The sequence below is a fragment of the Prinia subflava genome, chromosome 10, assembly GCF_021018805.1.
Source record: "Prinia subflava isolate CZ2003 ecotype Zambia chromosome 10, Cam_Psub_1.2, whole genome shotgun sequence".
NCBI lineage: Eukaryota > Metazoa > Chordata > Aves > Passeriformes > Cisticolidae > Prinia > Prinia subflava.
This window is the reverse complement of record NC_086256.1, coordinates 30,826,099-30,839,925: the sequence shown is the minus strand read 5'-3', so window position 1 is coordinate 30,839,925 and position 13,827 is coordinate 30,826,099. Positions and strand designations below refer to the sequence as shown.

At 39.1% G+C, this 13,827-nt stretch overlaps 1 protein-coding gene and 1 long non-coding RNA gene across 3 annotated transcripts in view; one reads left to right on the top strand and one right to left on the bottom strand.

Annotated features, from left to right (window-relative positions):
• Window positions 1-13,827, top strand: part of LOC134555293 (uncharacterized) — a 120,180-nt gene that overhangs the window by 58,699 nt on the left and 47,654 nt on the right. The gene's annotated exons all lie outside the window — the stretch shown is intronic.
• LOC134555291 (regulator of G-protein signaling 1-like) lies at window positions 2,514-6,042 on the bottom strand. Its single transcript, XM_063406786.1, has 5 exons — window positions 5,854-6,042; window positions 5,400-5,483; window positions 4,718-4,779; window positions 4,035-4,198; window positions 2,514-3,375 (listed from the first exon to the last, which is right to left on the bottom strand). The coding sequence occupies exons 1-5, from the start codon at window positions 5,955-5,957 to the stop codon at window positions 3,190-3,192; spliced, it is 600 nt and encodes a 199-aa protein (XP_063262856.1). The 5' UTR covers window positions 5,958-6,042; the 3' UTR covers window positions 2,514-3,189.

The window sequence follows — 13,827 nt, the reverse complement described above, 5'->3', positions numbered from 1 at the left end:
AGAGTATCTAATTTTTCCATGTTCTACTATCTATTTTTTTCTTTTCAAACTCATTTCACAACCATCAAGAATGTGACATGTGAAAAGCCTGCTGCTTCAGAGTGTGGGCAGGGATGGGTGGCACTGAGGAGTCTGTGGTGGTGAATTTGAACTGTTCATCACTATCTCAGCTTTAATTTCCTTCCTGTTTCACTGTTCAAAATAATACAGTGTTTCCATAGGTGGACAGTTCAATATGTGGGAGAGATTTACACTATGCTATACCATATTTTTATTTAGGATAATATTAAAATTAGCTATTTCAGGTAATTAAGTTTTCCAAATTGGAGAGGTCAAAGCTAGTCTTCTAAACATACATTGAGGGCCTGCTGGACTCTTGAGTCCTTCCATAAAGAAAACTCCAGCAGAGAGAAGTTAATTCAGAAGTATACCTGAAGATGGTACAGTGATTGATTTTTCCACTGGAACATTAACAAACAATGAAAATGGTTTTCTCAGGAGTAAGGCAGAACACGTAAAGACACTTAAAGACAAGTCTGAGTCACTACTGTAAAATCTTAAAGCTTTTCCATGTAGTACATCCTGTTTTCCTGCACTGCTCTGTAGCTGATGGCAAACCTGATTCAACCATTTCTTCTAGAGACAATGAATGGAACAGCAAATTTCCATTCTCTCATGGTATATCTTTTCCAAAGAGGGAAAGTGAAATCGAGTTTAAAAAAGGGGCCCAACCCACAGCTGTGAAACCAATGTGTGATGTTGGGACTGCTTCTGAACATGAGTGGAGGGAGATGAGTGCACCCACCTTGTACATGGACCTAGGGTGACAGAAAGCTCAGAGTCCTTTGAACTGTGTGCTCTGAGTTATCCAGATCCCTCAGACTTTGTTAAAACAACACTTTGGACAGGCCTGCTATAGCAACAGACATATCATCCTGGGCTTCCAGCATCCCAGAGCCAGGCCTGAATTTCTGCTGTGCTGTTACTTGCTTGGTTAAATGTGGTCATGTTGCCAGGAGTGCTCGAGTGGGCTGGAGTATCTCTGGAGTTAACAATCTGGGCAATTGACCTTTGCTGTTGATATCAGGTTTGTATTGCAAATAAGGTGTGAGACTTGAAAATAGCCAAGGTTCTTGGGTTGGGAAGAGTGAAATAGTCTCTCTTCAAAGAAAAAAATACCATTCTGCTCTCTCACTCTACCAAATTATGAAGTAGGGATAGATGCTTGTGGAAGAAAGTCAAAAGTCCATTCTTCCCTCCTCAGAAGCTCTGGTCTATCCTAACTGTGTCATACAAGTGACATGGCTATGACAGTCTCCTCTGCTAGCACCAAGCCATTCAAAAGGAAATAAAAATCCAAACTGTTAAAATGCTATGAAATATGATTTTAGTCAGAAATTTCATATGGATGTTTGAGTAAATCATAGCAAAATTGTGAAACCGCAGGGGAAGCAAAGAAAGATTTGGGCCACAATAATTTAAGGAATTTACAGTCAAAAGAATGATGTTACTTGAATGCAGTGCCTATTTAGAGGGTAGCTGGTATTTCAAAGTTCTCTTTTATCTTCTATAAGCTTGAAGTTCTGCAAACAGAGACATTTAGTCCACGTAGACTGTATCAGAGCAAACATGGTGATGCACCTTGTGTGGGAGGCCCTGTTGTTATTCCTACTTCCCAGCAATTTTATTCCTAGTGATCCTGGAAAATTAATTCATGTAAGAATGCCAGCCAGAGACTGGTTTACATTATTCCAGAAGCATTCAGGTTTTGAAGTCAGACTCTATCAGGAACACATAACTTAAAAATAATAGTGCAAGACCATGGTCTTCTCTTGTATATTTGTTAGCCTTGAAAGGAAGGTGTAATTTGCAATGGCTTCCAGCTACTACAGTAGGTGATAGTGGAAATTGGCACTTCTCTATGTTCCTTCCAGAGGTTTTGCTTCTGACACAGATTTTGGTTCTCCCCTGGAGGTCTCAAAGTCCCCAAAGGCTGGCAATAAGTATGTGGTCTGTTGTCACCAAGAAGGGACATCTCTGAATTTATAGCTTCTCCCTTTGGTACAGAACAGAGAGAGGCTCACAAAGCTCATGTTATTCTGGAAAAATGGAAAATTTGCAAAGGTGAGATAAAATCTTGTATTGCCACCCATGTGATAGCAGTGTCTCATGATGGGAACTCATAAAACCAAGGCATTCTTTGACTTGTTTTTGTTATAAGATCTAATGTCACAAGGTCTCAAAAGTGAGTTTTAGGAGTGCTCTTGTTCTTTGTTACATATTTCAAGCATAATCACAACTTTTCTTTTTTGGGAGTTGTGAGAATGTGTAAGTCGGTATCACTTGCTCCAGGTAACTCAGATTATGGTTGTGCAAAATGGGCAAAAAGAGAGAAAAGTGGTGGCAGTATAATTAGTATTTGAATATGGAGATGAGAAGTAGTAGCACAGTGAAACTGAAAGGAATTGTGTGTTTCAATATTTCAGTAAGTATAATGGAAAAATCACTTCAAATAAGATGTAAAACCATTATAAAACTTTATTTTTAACCATATTTTAATGAAGAGTTACTTATTATTTTGCAATAAATTAAACAGCAATGATGCTACATACCTGCCTGTTGAATACAAACATAATAAAAGTACAGCTTATATAATTCTTATATAATTTAAACAATATAGATTTTAAGATATGTAAATTTAGAGTATATTTGCATAACACAAGAGCATTGTGGAGCTCACACTCACATTTATTAACACTTCATAGATTTTTAAAAGAGTTGTCAGTCTTGTCTTGGCATTTTCTTGTTATGCCCCAAACTGTCAGTCATCCTAGTTTTTCTTGTGAACTTGATAATCTTTTCCCAATGCTCAGCTTGGGAGTCTTGCAATTCCTAACAATCAACAGTTCTTTGGTTCAGTGTCCATAGTGCAAGTCAAACATCGGTTTCCATATCCTGCCTTGACTCCATGGCATGTGGGACGAGGAGATTTTTCTCCCTGTGCTGCTCCCACCCTTATGACAGCCTCATCAGCTTTTATCCTGCATGCTGTTGGCTGTGGAGCTGTTTGCATCTCCCTCATACTCTTCCTCCCAAGACAGATTTTCCTAGGCAAGATCCAACCACTGTGGAAGATCTCTTCACAGAATATTTGACAGAGTCTACTCGGCTCTTCACGCCTCACACACTTTATTTTGAAGTATTGGTTTGCAGCTGGTTCAAAAGGTTCAGGTAGGATTTGGATTTTAAAAACCTGGGATATGAATCCCTTTCCATAAGGATGTACACTGTTTTCTGGGCTTCATCAAAACTTGTGTGAGTTGGGTCTTGAGCCTTTTTGGCTGTTGCTTCCCTCATCTGATAGTCAATATTGATCTGGAGTAGAAAAAAAAAATGCAGTTAAAAACTTACATTTAAGTGTAGTCTCCTTCTATATCTCTTTGTCTAAACGTGCATTTGCAGCCTTAGAACTCTATGATAGTTCAATATCAGAACTGTAAATTGGAGGAAATCAAATACCTGTGTCCCATTTAGGCACAAAAATTGTTGTTCACTATAGAAATGTAGTTTGTTCTGGAGTCAGAATTAATACAGCTCAACTTTGAGGAACAGCCTCCAGTTAGTAAGACAAATCCTGTGTCAAATGTCTCCAGTTTAAATATGATCAATATACAGAACTTTAACTTTTCCAGTAGATTGACATATTTTAAAAGACAGAAATTGTTCTGTGGTGCTTCCACTTGCAAACACAAAGAATCTCCAAACGCCATCAGCAATTCAAGCTGGGCTGGCTCAGTGAAGAGCATCATGTGCTGAGCTGCTGAGGCCTTTGCTGAACTCTGCTGGGGGCTCTCCCAGGACTGGCCTGCTCCCTGTGACTGTTTGTGAGATCTAATAATGTCATGCTGCAGACAGCTGTGATGCAAGATGGGACCTGAAAGTGTGTCTGTCTTCTTCTTATGCCACTGAGTGTGTGTGAGAAGTGGAGCCACACTTCTCCCTTCTAACTCTGCACAGGTTGGCTTTATACATACCTGCTTAATGGCATCTGACTGGACAAATTCCTCGTAAATCCTCTCTGCTTTGCCATGTAAATGATCAGACTTGGTTCTCTTGTAATCCTCACAAGCCAACCAGAATTCTATATTTTCCTCACTGAACTCTGACTTCAGAAACTCCCGAAAGACACCTTGACCACCTAAAACCAACACAAATAAATCTTCGTTTACTGTATGATACTTGTGACCAGGTAGGAGAAAATAAATAGCAGGAATTGTATTGAAATCTGATGTAAAATCTTGCCAAAATATGCTGTTCTTCCCTTCTTCAATGTACTAGAGATATTCTAATATTAAGGCTGATGAGAGTCATCCTAATTGTGTTCAGTGTTTCTAGATCTAGACTCTGGGTCCTAACCCTATAACAATGGATCCTAGTCCTTCCTAAATGGATTGTCTTAGAATATAAGTGGAGAGAAAATTCCAGTTTAAACTGATGTACTATCCAAGGATGGAAGATTGATCAAGATGAGCTATTTGGGGCTTAATTGCTATAGTGAAAATGGAAAAAGACCTCAAAACTCAACTTGGAAGCCAAACTGTAGCAGTGTCATTATCTGACAATATTTGTACAATGCTACGGCTTTGCCTGTTTAGTGAGATTAGATAAAACTTTGTCCTCAGAGTAAGAACAAAGTCATATGAAGCAACAGACTTACTTTGGCTGGCCAAGAGCTTTTCCAAAGACTGTGACCACTGAATAACTTCCTCTGCAGAAAGCCTAAGGTGACAAGAAAAAGAAAAAGCTTTAGGCAAAAAGCAATGGAGGTTTTTTGTATGTCTGAAGGAGACAAATTTTATAATTTATTATTATATTCCAGGAATATGTGCCAGGTATTTTACTAAATTTATGGCTTTGTCATAATCTGAGATCCTGGAGACAGCCCTTGTTGAGAAAAATAATCAGAGATGGAAACTCCTGTGGAGCTATGATGTTATCTTGAATTCTGTTCCCAGGAAAATAGCCTTTTACTGTAACTATGATAAAATTATTTTGTACCTCTATTTCTGTTTCCATATTTTTGCAAGAAGAGTTGCAATACCCCAAGTCCTCATTCAAGTGAGAAGTATTTTTGCATGTAAACTTTAGAGAACAGTTACAATAAGAATGGATTTAACTGAAGTCTCTTCTCCCTCACTGTTTGATGCAAACCTATCAAATCACTAATTAAAAATCCTTAACTCCACAAGTAGTTTCTAATTACTTATGTTCACCTCTTGCATTTTGGAAATTCTACATCTTTTTACAATATATGTTCTAGAAGTGGTTTAGAAATGAAGTAATTTACTATACAGTAATCTATGTTTGTATTTTATAACTTGGTGCATTTCTGTACTTACATGACATTTCTAGAGTTGGAAGTCTTGATCCCTGATTCAATATGTGGCACCATGCACTTCAAATAACTTTTGAGATCTGCACCACTGAAACAATGAACAGACATTTTAAAATCCATTAGAATTGCAGATGCACTTCAATTTAAATTTTCTTCAAAGTTTCAAACACAGACAACTCCATCCTATGACCAAAGTCTGGGAACTTACATACCCAAGTAATTTTTTTTAAAAAGACTGAGACCCCTACTGTATTCATATTCTGTTTCTGACTACTTAAAGTAATCAATTAATTAATATGCTTCTGCTCAAGCTTTTTTTAATGATGTTGCAGTCCTGGACTTTGAGCAGGTTTTGTTCCTTTAGCCTGAACCACAGTGCTAATTCTTAATCTCCAAGATTAGTAGTGTTATTTTCACTTCTAATGCATTAAATTTTATACTAAGTTGTATATACTTACAAAGCTCTCTGCTTCTTTTTATGGACTTTGCCTTCTGCAAGCTTGCAATCTTCTTTTCCATTTAATTCAGTCATGTTGTTGTGGGACAAAAAGAATCCTGGCATTTTCTTTGGCTTTATTAACTGAAGTGCCCTTGGCCACGATGATCCTCCAGCCCCAAGTGACAGCTCCCAGCCGCTGCTGCTGCCTTTTATTGACGCAGGCAGCCCCGCGAGCTGGTGTGAGCAGAGCTGTTTATCATGTATCCTCATCACAAACTCTGGAAGTTCCCCTTTCAGTGCTCAGTGACGTGAGTCTTTTTTGAGAAAGAAAACAGACAGCGATGTCTCGTGGTTGAGGTTAATTCAGATGAGGCTGAATTGCTTTGGGGTTGTTATGTGTCACCATGTGTCTGTTACCAAAAAAAACACCAAAACTCTCTAGAACTTTGAATTCTTGTCCCTTTCTGATAGGTACTTGCAAGTCAGAAGTATTTTTTGGCTTGATCAACAGAGCTGCAAATATTGCAGTTTTTTCTTGACAAAATTCACTTGTTGCATGTCTGTGTCCTGCAATTTCATACTTTTCAGTTGGTTAGGCAGGGTCAGCAGAAGACAAGGAAAAGGTACTTTAAGATACTCCAGTAATAAAGTTCCATATGCAACAACCTATTTGCAAGTCCCCTGTTAGTCTTCAAACTGGAATATTACCTTAGACAGTTTTGTTTAGACACGTGTGAACATATTTAGAAGTGATTTTCTCAGGAAGGGGGTTTGAAGCAGCAAGAACTTTTTTAATTTGGTGTAATTTTTTGAAAGTTGAGTTCTTTGGAAGCACAACTCCATATTTCAGGAATACATCCCTAATTTTGAGTGAGTTGGCATGTATAAATTAATTAGGTTAGAGCTGTTGTTGTGAACACAGTGTGAATGTTACAAACTGTTTGAGGGGGGTGTGAGTTGTTTGTACATACTTGAGTTCCACTGCACAAAAGCACCCATGGATATAAAGCAAGACAAAGAATTAAGTGTAAGTCTCTATTTACCTGCCCAAGATGGTGATTTGGATTTTGAAATACTTCATCTGGCCCCTGAGCATCCCAAGTTCTGCTTGTTTACTTAGGTTCTTTTTTCTGTGATGTTTCAAAGTTGGTGTGTTTGGGGTTCTTTTTACTAAATAACGTGTGCAACTTTGATTATTTATAAATAGCTTGTGAATGATGTGTGCAGGGCTGCATATGATGGTGACAGCTGCTGACACATCCCTGGCTTCCTCAGGAGCTGTGGTGCGAAGGGCTGGGAGCCTCAGAGCCGGCTGCAGACAGATCTGCAAGGACAGACCGTCAGCATCAGGGTGGTTTCAACCACAGCAGGCTGCCGGTCCCCTGAGTGCTGGCAGTGACACAAATGTGTCTGCAGGAAATATTTATCTCCACGTTATCAGGTGAACACTGCCCTTTGTGCAGAGGCAGAGGTATTTACTGACTGCTCTTACGCCCCTGAACAGGGCGCAAAAGGAAGGAAGAGATGTTATCGGTGCCGGATTTGTTTTTGTATCTAACCTGCTGGGTTCTCATCGCGTTCCCTCAGTTAGGAGCTGTCCTCAGTGCGAGGTTCCGTTGCTGGGAAGGTCAGAGAGATGCTGTATCCAAACCCTTCTCAGAGAAGGGCAACAAAAGAGTAAAAAACAAAAGGGAAAATGATTTCTCATCTCCCAGAACTCTGTGGCCTTGGGCTAAAAGTGGGGCAATGTCGTGAACTCACAGCAGCTGGTAATTATAAGTAATCCACCAGTGAAGTTCCATGAGTATGAGGGACAGTGTTGAAGAATAGGATAGTTTACTTTTTTTGTACCTGTTGTCAATGATGGACTGTTGATGGTTCATTTACAAGATGAGAAATGCCTTTTCCCCATTTAAAATGAAATTACTGTCTATCTTTGGGACTTATTAAACCTATCAATGCACATAACAGGTGTTGAGTCAGACCGTCCTGTAGAAAGGAATTCTTATGCTGCTGAGTCATTGCACTTCACCTTCTTGCAATAAATATTGTCTTGAGTAAAGAAAAAATAGTGGTTTTGTCATTTGCATTAGGGTAATGCTGCTGTCCCATAGCATTTGAATTGTTTTCCAGGTGACACTATACTTGGATTGCTTTCTAGGTTCTTTATTTAGTGGAGGAGACCAGTGGTGGTTGACTCTTTCTATGCAAGCCTACTCATCTTTAAGGTCTTACTTGATGAGCCCGGTGCAAGTTTCTCAGTCTCAACAATGGGAAAAACCGTGTACGAGACTTAGGTACGTGTACAACTGAAGTGAGAGGGAAAAGAGGAACTGTAATATTCATAGGGCTGGCAAGAAGGGGTTTTTTATTGCTGGAGCAACATTCTGCTTCTACAGACCACAGAAAAAGCAGGGAGATACCTGCATGGAATTTCCTAAGTTAAAAATTCTTTGCTAAATCTTACTTTAGGCCCCACAGGTGGATTAGATGTGGGTTCCCTGCAGTTTTCATTATTCTGTTGTACTTAATACTCTCACTTGACATTTCTAGTGATGACAGTGCTACTTATTTTCAACTTTAAACTCTAAAAATACAATGCTTCAAACCCATATGCATTCATTGATATTCAGGATCACTATCCTTGTTTTCAGTAGACAGAAATGTCTGGTGGGATTTTACGTAATACTATGAGGAACAGTCATGTCCTGACCCATTAGAAAGCTTTTAACATAGCTTCTTCCTTCCTAATTCTCTGGATTTCTTTCAGTTTCATCATGGGATGATTGGTAACAGACCTGCCTTTTTCATCTCCCACAACCTTAATCTACCAATATAATACTTTTCTCTATTTCATGCATGATGGCCAATTGCTACTTGAAATTCTTTCTCACTTATTAATTATTCTTTGTTTCCTATTAATACAGGAAATTGCAAAAAATATATTTTAATCCTTACAGTTTTAGGGCTTATTAGAATGATCCCATTATTTGATGCAAAACCCTCTTTAACCTAAGGCTGGCATTGTCTCAGTTGATTCTGTCCAGTACAAGGACAGAGGAAAACTTTTTGCAGGAGCAGCAGCATAGCTGGCTGTCACTAGCTGGTTTCTACTCTTTTCCAGATCTCTTGTCCATTTGTGATGATTAATTAATCCAATTTTATGTGCACAGAAGATGTTTACAAATATTTGCTGATATTCAACCTGTTTCTGTGCATATTTTTATCTTCTTTCTGGAGAGCACTTGGTAATGTATAAGAGAAAAAAAAGTGAGAATATTTCCAAGGTTACAACACTGGACAAGTCTGGTTAAAGCAAAGAGGGCAAAAAGTTCCATGAACTCCAAGTCCCATTTGCTGATCAAAATTATTTCAAGCTTCTCCTTCTGACTTCCTCTTTTTTGGGTTTTTTTTTTTTTTTTTTGGTCCCTCTTGTCTGGCCTTACCCTCACTCATTCTCCATTTCAGCCACACTTTGTTTCTGAATGTTCTGTTTCAGCTTATGCAAGTTGTTGCCTTCCACGTGTGGCAAATTTTCAGCTTTGCTGCACTCTTGCTGTTGAACACAAACTTCCCTGGAGTTAATCTGGCCACATCTGTGCTGAGCTGGAGTGGCCAGTCAGTCCCCACTGCAGCACTCCTCTTGCCCGTCACACAGCTGAGGGTTAACTCTGTTGTGAAAACGAGTGATTTCTTTGAAATGCGTCTGTCTCTTATGTGGCCTAAAGAAATCAACTACTGATAATCCATCTCTCTAGCACTGAAGGGAAATAGAAACTAGTTTCTGTGGGAGAGGAAGCAGTGTGCATTTAAAAAAAAAAAAAGGGATGGTGCATTTGAGCTGCAGTGATATTATTTTGAAATGTTAACATTTTCTCCCATATTATGTAGTCAGTCCATAACAAAGTAATGGTAACCATCATAAATTATTTTTGAATTAATTTCTGTTACAAGCAGTTTTCTGGAAAGAAATTGTGAAGCCACCAAGATGCAGATCTTGGTACTGGTTTTAGTGGACTCATTTTTTGTGTTGGACTGATTTGACTGAGAATTGGATCTTTTTGAGGGCTTTTTTTTTTTTTTTTAAGATGTTTACCATGTTAGCTTTTGTTCCTAATAAATTCAATGAGTTCTAATTTTGCAACCAGTAGAGCATGAGTAGGGCTGAATGGCATCAATCTCCTCAAAACACAAGAGGAGTTCTAGATTTGAAACATAAGTGGAGCCTAATGCCAGCTTACTTCAAGGAATGCCACAAGCTAAACTTTGAACAATTATTGACCACCTAAGAGAGTCTTGTGACGTTGGGACTATGAGACCTGACTCTGAAGGACAAGGGATCAGAGCTTTCCTGAAATCTGTTTTTAGCTCTTTCACTTCCTCACTATAAAATGGCAACTCAGAAACACTCCTGCAAAATTCCAGTTCAGCCCAAAATTGCCCTGTCTGTCTCTGAAGTATCTGCAGAATTCTTTTAGCTTTTTTTTTTTTTTTTTGGTGGTGTTTGTTTTGGTGGGGTTTTTTTTTTGTTTTTTGTTTGTTTGTTCGTTTTTTGTTGTTGTTTTTTGTGGTTGTTTTTGTTTGTTTGTTTGTTTGTGGTTTTTTGTTGTTTGGGGGGGGTTGGGGGGGTGGGTTTTTGGGGGTTTTTTTTTGGTAGGGTTTCCCCTAGCTTCTGAAGGGACCTTGTGGGATTTTGGGGGCTTTTCTGTACCACGGCAGTGAAGGAGAAACCTGTCAGGAGCTCTTGAAGGCCCTGTGGAGAGCACATAATGTTTTCCCTCTTATATGAATCATATGGGGATTAAAATACAGTCCTGTCCCTGTATCCATTCTTGTAGGCCTACTGGCTCTGTAAAGAGATGACAACAGGTCTTTCCTTTGTCTGTCTCAACATCAAAATGTTTCTATGGATGCTGTGCTCTCAGCTCTGTGACTTTAGTTGTGTCCCTAACCTCTCTGGCTGCTTCATGTGGCTGTTGGAAGTTGCCCTTACCTACTGGAAGCCTTTGATTTGAAACTTGGCTGAATAAAATTGTTCTTATGGTTATTATTTTCTCTGTGGCATATTTTCAAATTTTCGTGACTTGACTTTACAGGAAAATATTATCAATATTTTATGGCAAATGTTGTTGGCATTAAGGGTTGTGTTTATATCACAGTACAAGGAATTAGATGTGTATTTCCTCACCATACTAAAGCACATTTCACTGACGTGCATATCCAGTAATTCCCTCTTTCTTAAGACCGTTTTTTAATTAGACTGTAAAAAGCTTATACAGTTTATCAGAAATCTGATTGTTTTCTTTCTGGGGCTTTCTATCTGAAATAAATTACTGTTGAATTTCTGTGAAATCAGGGGACTTTTAGTTCTCAGCCAGACTGGCTGACACTTGGATGAAGAAGAAGAAAAAAAAAAGGAGAAAAATTTGCAGTACAGCGACTTCTGGGTGCTGAGGGTGATGCTTCCTGTGTCTGCTGTTGGGTAGGGCAGGAAGCGTTGATCGCTCACCATCTGGGAAACTCACACATTTCTCATTACCTCCTCACATCTTCATGAGTCCCACACTGCACTGAACCACCACCTTGTTTCTCATGTGTTCTTAAGCAAAACAGAGCGAGAGCAGGGCCTGTGACACTGCGGTGTGAAGCAGAGTATGCTGAGTTTCCACTGTCAGTGTGGAAATATGATATGTGAACACAATACAAACTTAACTTTCAAAGCTTGAAGGGTTCAATTTCATCTGAATCTTAATGGAGAAAAAACAGATGCTCTCTCTCTCTGAGATGGTAAAACTCTGTACCCTTTTGTATTATAATAACAAACAGTTTGATTGAACACAGCAAGCTAAAACTCGTGGTATTCCTTTAAAAATGTTTTTAAAAACTTTTAAACAGTAGAAATATTATTGAAGCTCTTAGTGAAGTTATGCTGATAAAGACTTCTCTGAAGAACTGCACTTTTAAGTGCCTGTTTTATACTTGATGTTATGAATTTCCTGATTGAATTTTCATTTCGGTGCCAGATAGGCTCTCTTTAACAAAAAAACCCTCACAAGAACGGGTTCATCCAAAGATTGCCTTGTTACTGGAAAGCATTCCAGACACAAGGAGGATCTCTCCTGACACTCAGGAGAACAGGCAGATATATCAGGAGACTATCTTGGCTAAGCAAGGAACTCCTGATGTTGCTCAGATTAAATAAAAACAAAACAAAACAAAACCCAAAAAACCCCAAAACAAACAAACAAACAAACAAACAAAAAGCAACAAAAAATCAAAAACAACAAAAAACAATCAAAAAACCCCACCCAACCACCAAAAAAACCAAAACCAACAAACAAAACCAAAAAGAAACACCTAAAAATGAACAAACAAAAAACCAAACCAAAGCAACAAAGAAAACCACCCAACAACAACACTCCCCCAAAAAACCCTCTCTCCCCCAAAAAATCCAAACTGAACAGCATACAGGCAGTGGAAGAATGGATGTGCTATATAGAAGTGAATTAGAAGCATTGTGCAGATTATGGATCTACAGAAAATCGTCTTCCCCCTTCAGGGCAGAGGAGCAGGCAGTCTGCAGTGCTGGGTCATCTCCATCCTTGAAGATTTTCCAGACTAGACTGGATAAATCTGTGAGCAATATAGTTTAAGATCATAGCTGATCCTCCTCAAGTTAGGGGTTGGACTAGAAACCACCTCAGTTTTTTCCCCACATGATTTATCTTGAGATTCTGTGCATAACTAATGAATAATGGCTGGAATATAGAAGCCTAATTCAGTTAGAAGAGAACTACTTGAGAAAGAATGGTAACTGTAGAAATTAATACAGGCTTCCAGCTTGAATTTTTTGAATGAAAACTACACACTGGAAGTGCAACATTCAAATTACCATTTCTTCCACCTCCCTCTGAAAATATTTGCCTGGTATATAGGTGAAAGTTACTTCAAGAAATGGGAAAATTGAAGATAGCTGTGAGGTCTCAGTTTGAGAAAAAAAGCTACATGTTTTCCATGATGATCTTTGAGAACCAACTCTTCTTGTGATGAACCAGGGAAGGAATTGAATTTAGTTGTATTTCCTGTCATTTACTTTGGATCTCACCTGCTGTCTAATTTCATTAAAGTTCTCAGGAACTTTAATGTTTGCAACAGAAAGACTCAAATTTCCTTACATTTATGGTATTTGCAGTTTTCTGTTATGTCACAGGGACAGACCCCATCCATCCTATTGGTGAACCTCCCTCCTTCCATATGACTTGCACCTGACACTCCCTGAAACACTGGGACATCTGGAAACACTTCAGCTCAGGCTGGGCAGGGCTCTGAGGTACCTGGCCTGGTGAGGGTGTCCCTGCTCGTGGCAGGGACCTGGACCAGGTGGCCTTTCAAGGCCACTTCCAACCCAAATCACTTTAGGATTTTATGCAATGCCTGCACTGTACTATCTGCTGCTGGTGAACTGCTGGCACCTCTGTGCATTTGGGGACATTCCAGCAGCTACCTTATCATTCCTGGGAAGAATGGGGGCAAAGGGTGGTAATTAAAATGCAAATCTACTGTAGATCTTTGAAAACTGAACTCCTCCTGGGTCATACACCATTTAGTTAAAGACAATTATTGGTAAGAAACAAGCGCCTTCATGTTTGACAAGACAAATGTTCCTCAATGTATTCACCCATGTCATTGGTGCCTGTGCTTGGCATCCATGTTTAAGAATGAATGAATGCTTAACAAAGCCTTTGGTGTCTGAGTTTGATGAAGAACAGCCAGATCCTTCACACACCTCTTTGCAGGGTTAGGAACAGAGTTTATGTACGTACCCACCGTTCTGCTAAAATGAATGTACACCTCTTTGCGTCCCTGCATGTCTGTCTCCTCTTTAAAGTATGTGGGAAGTTACTCTGCTCTAATTTACATCTAAATTACAGGACATGGGCCCTTGTAATTCAGAACCACTGCTCCGCTCCTCATTAATTATCTATCTGGCAGC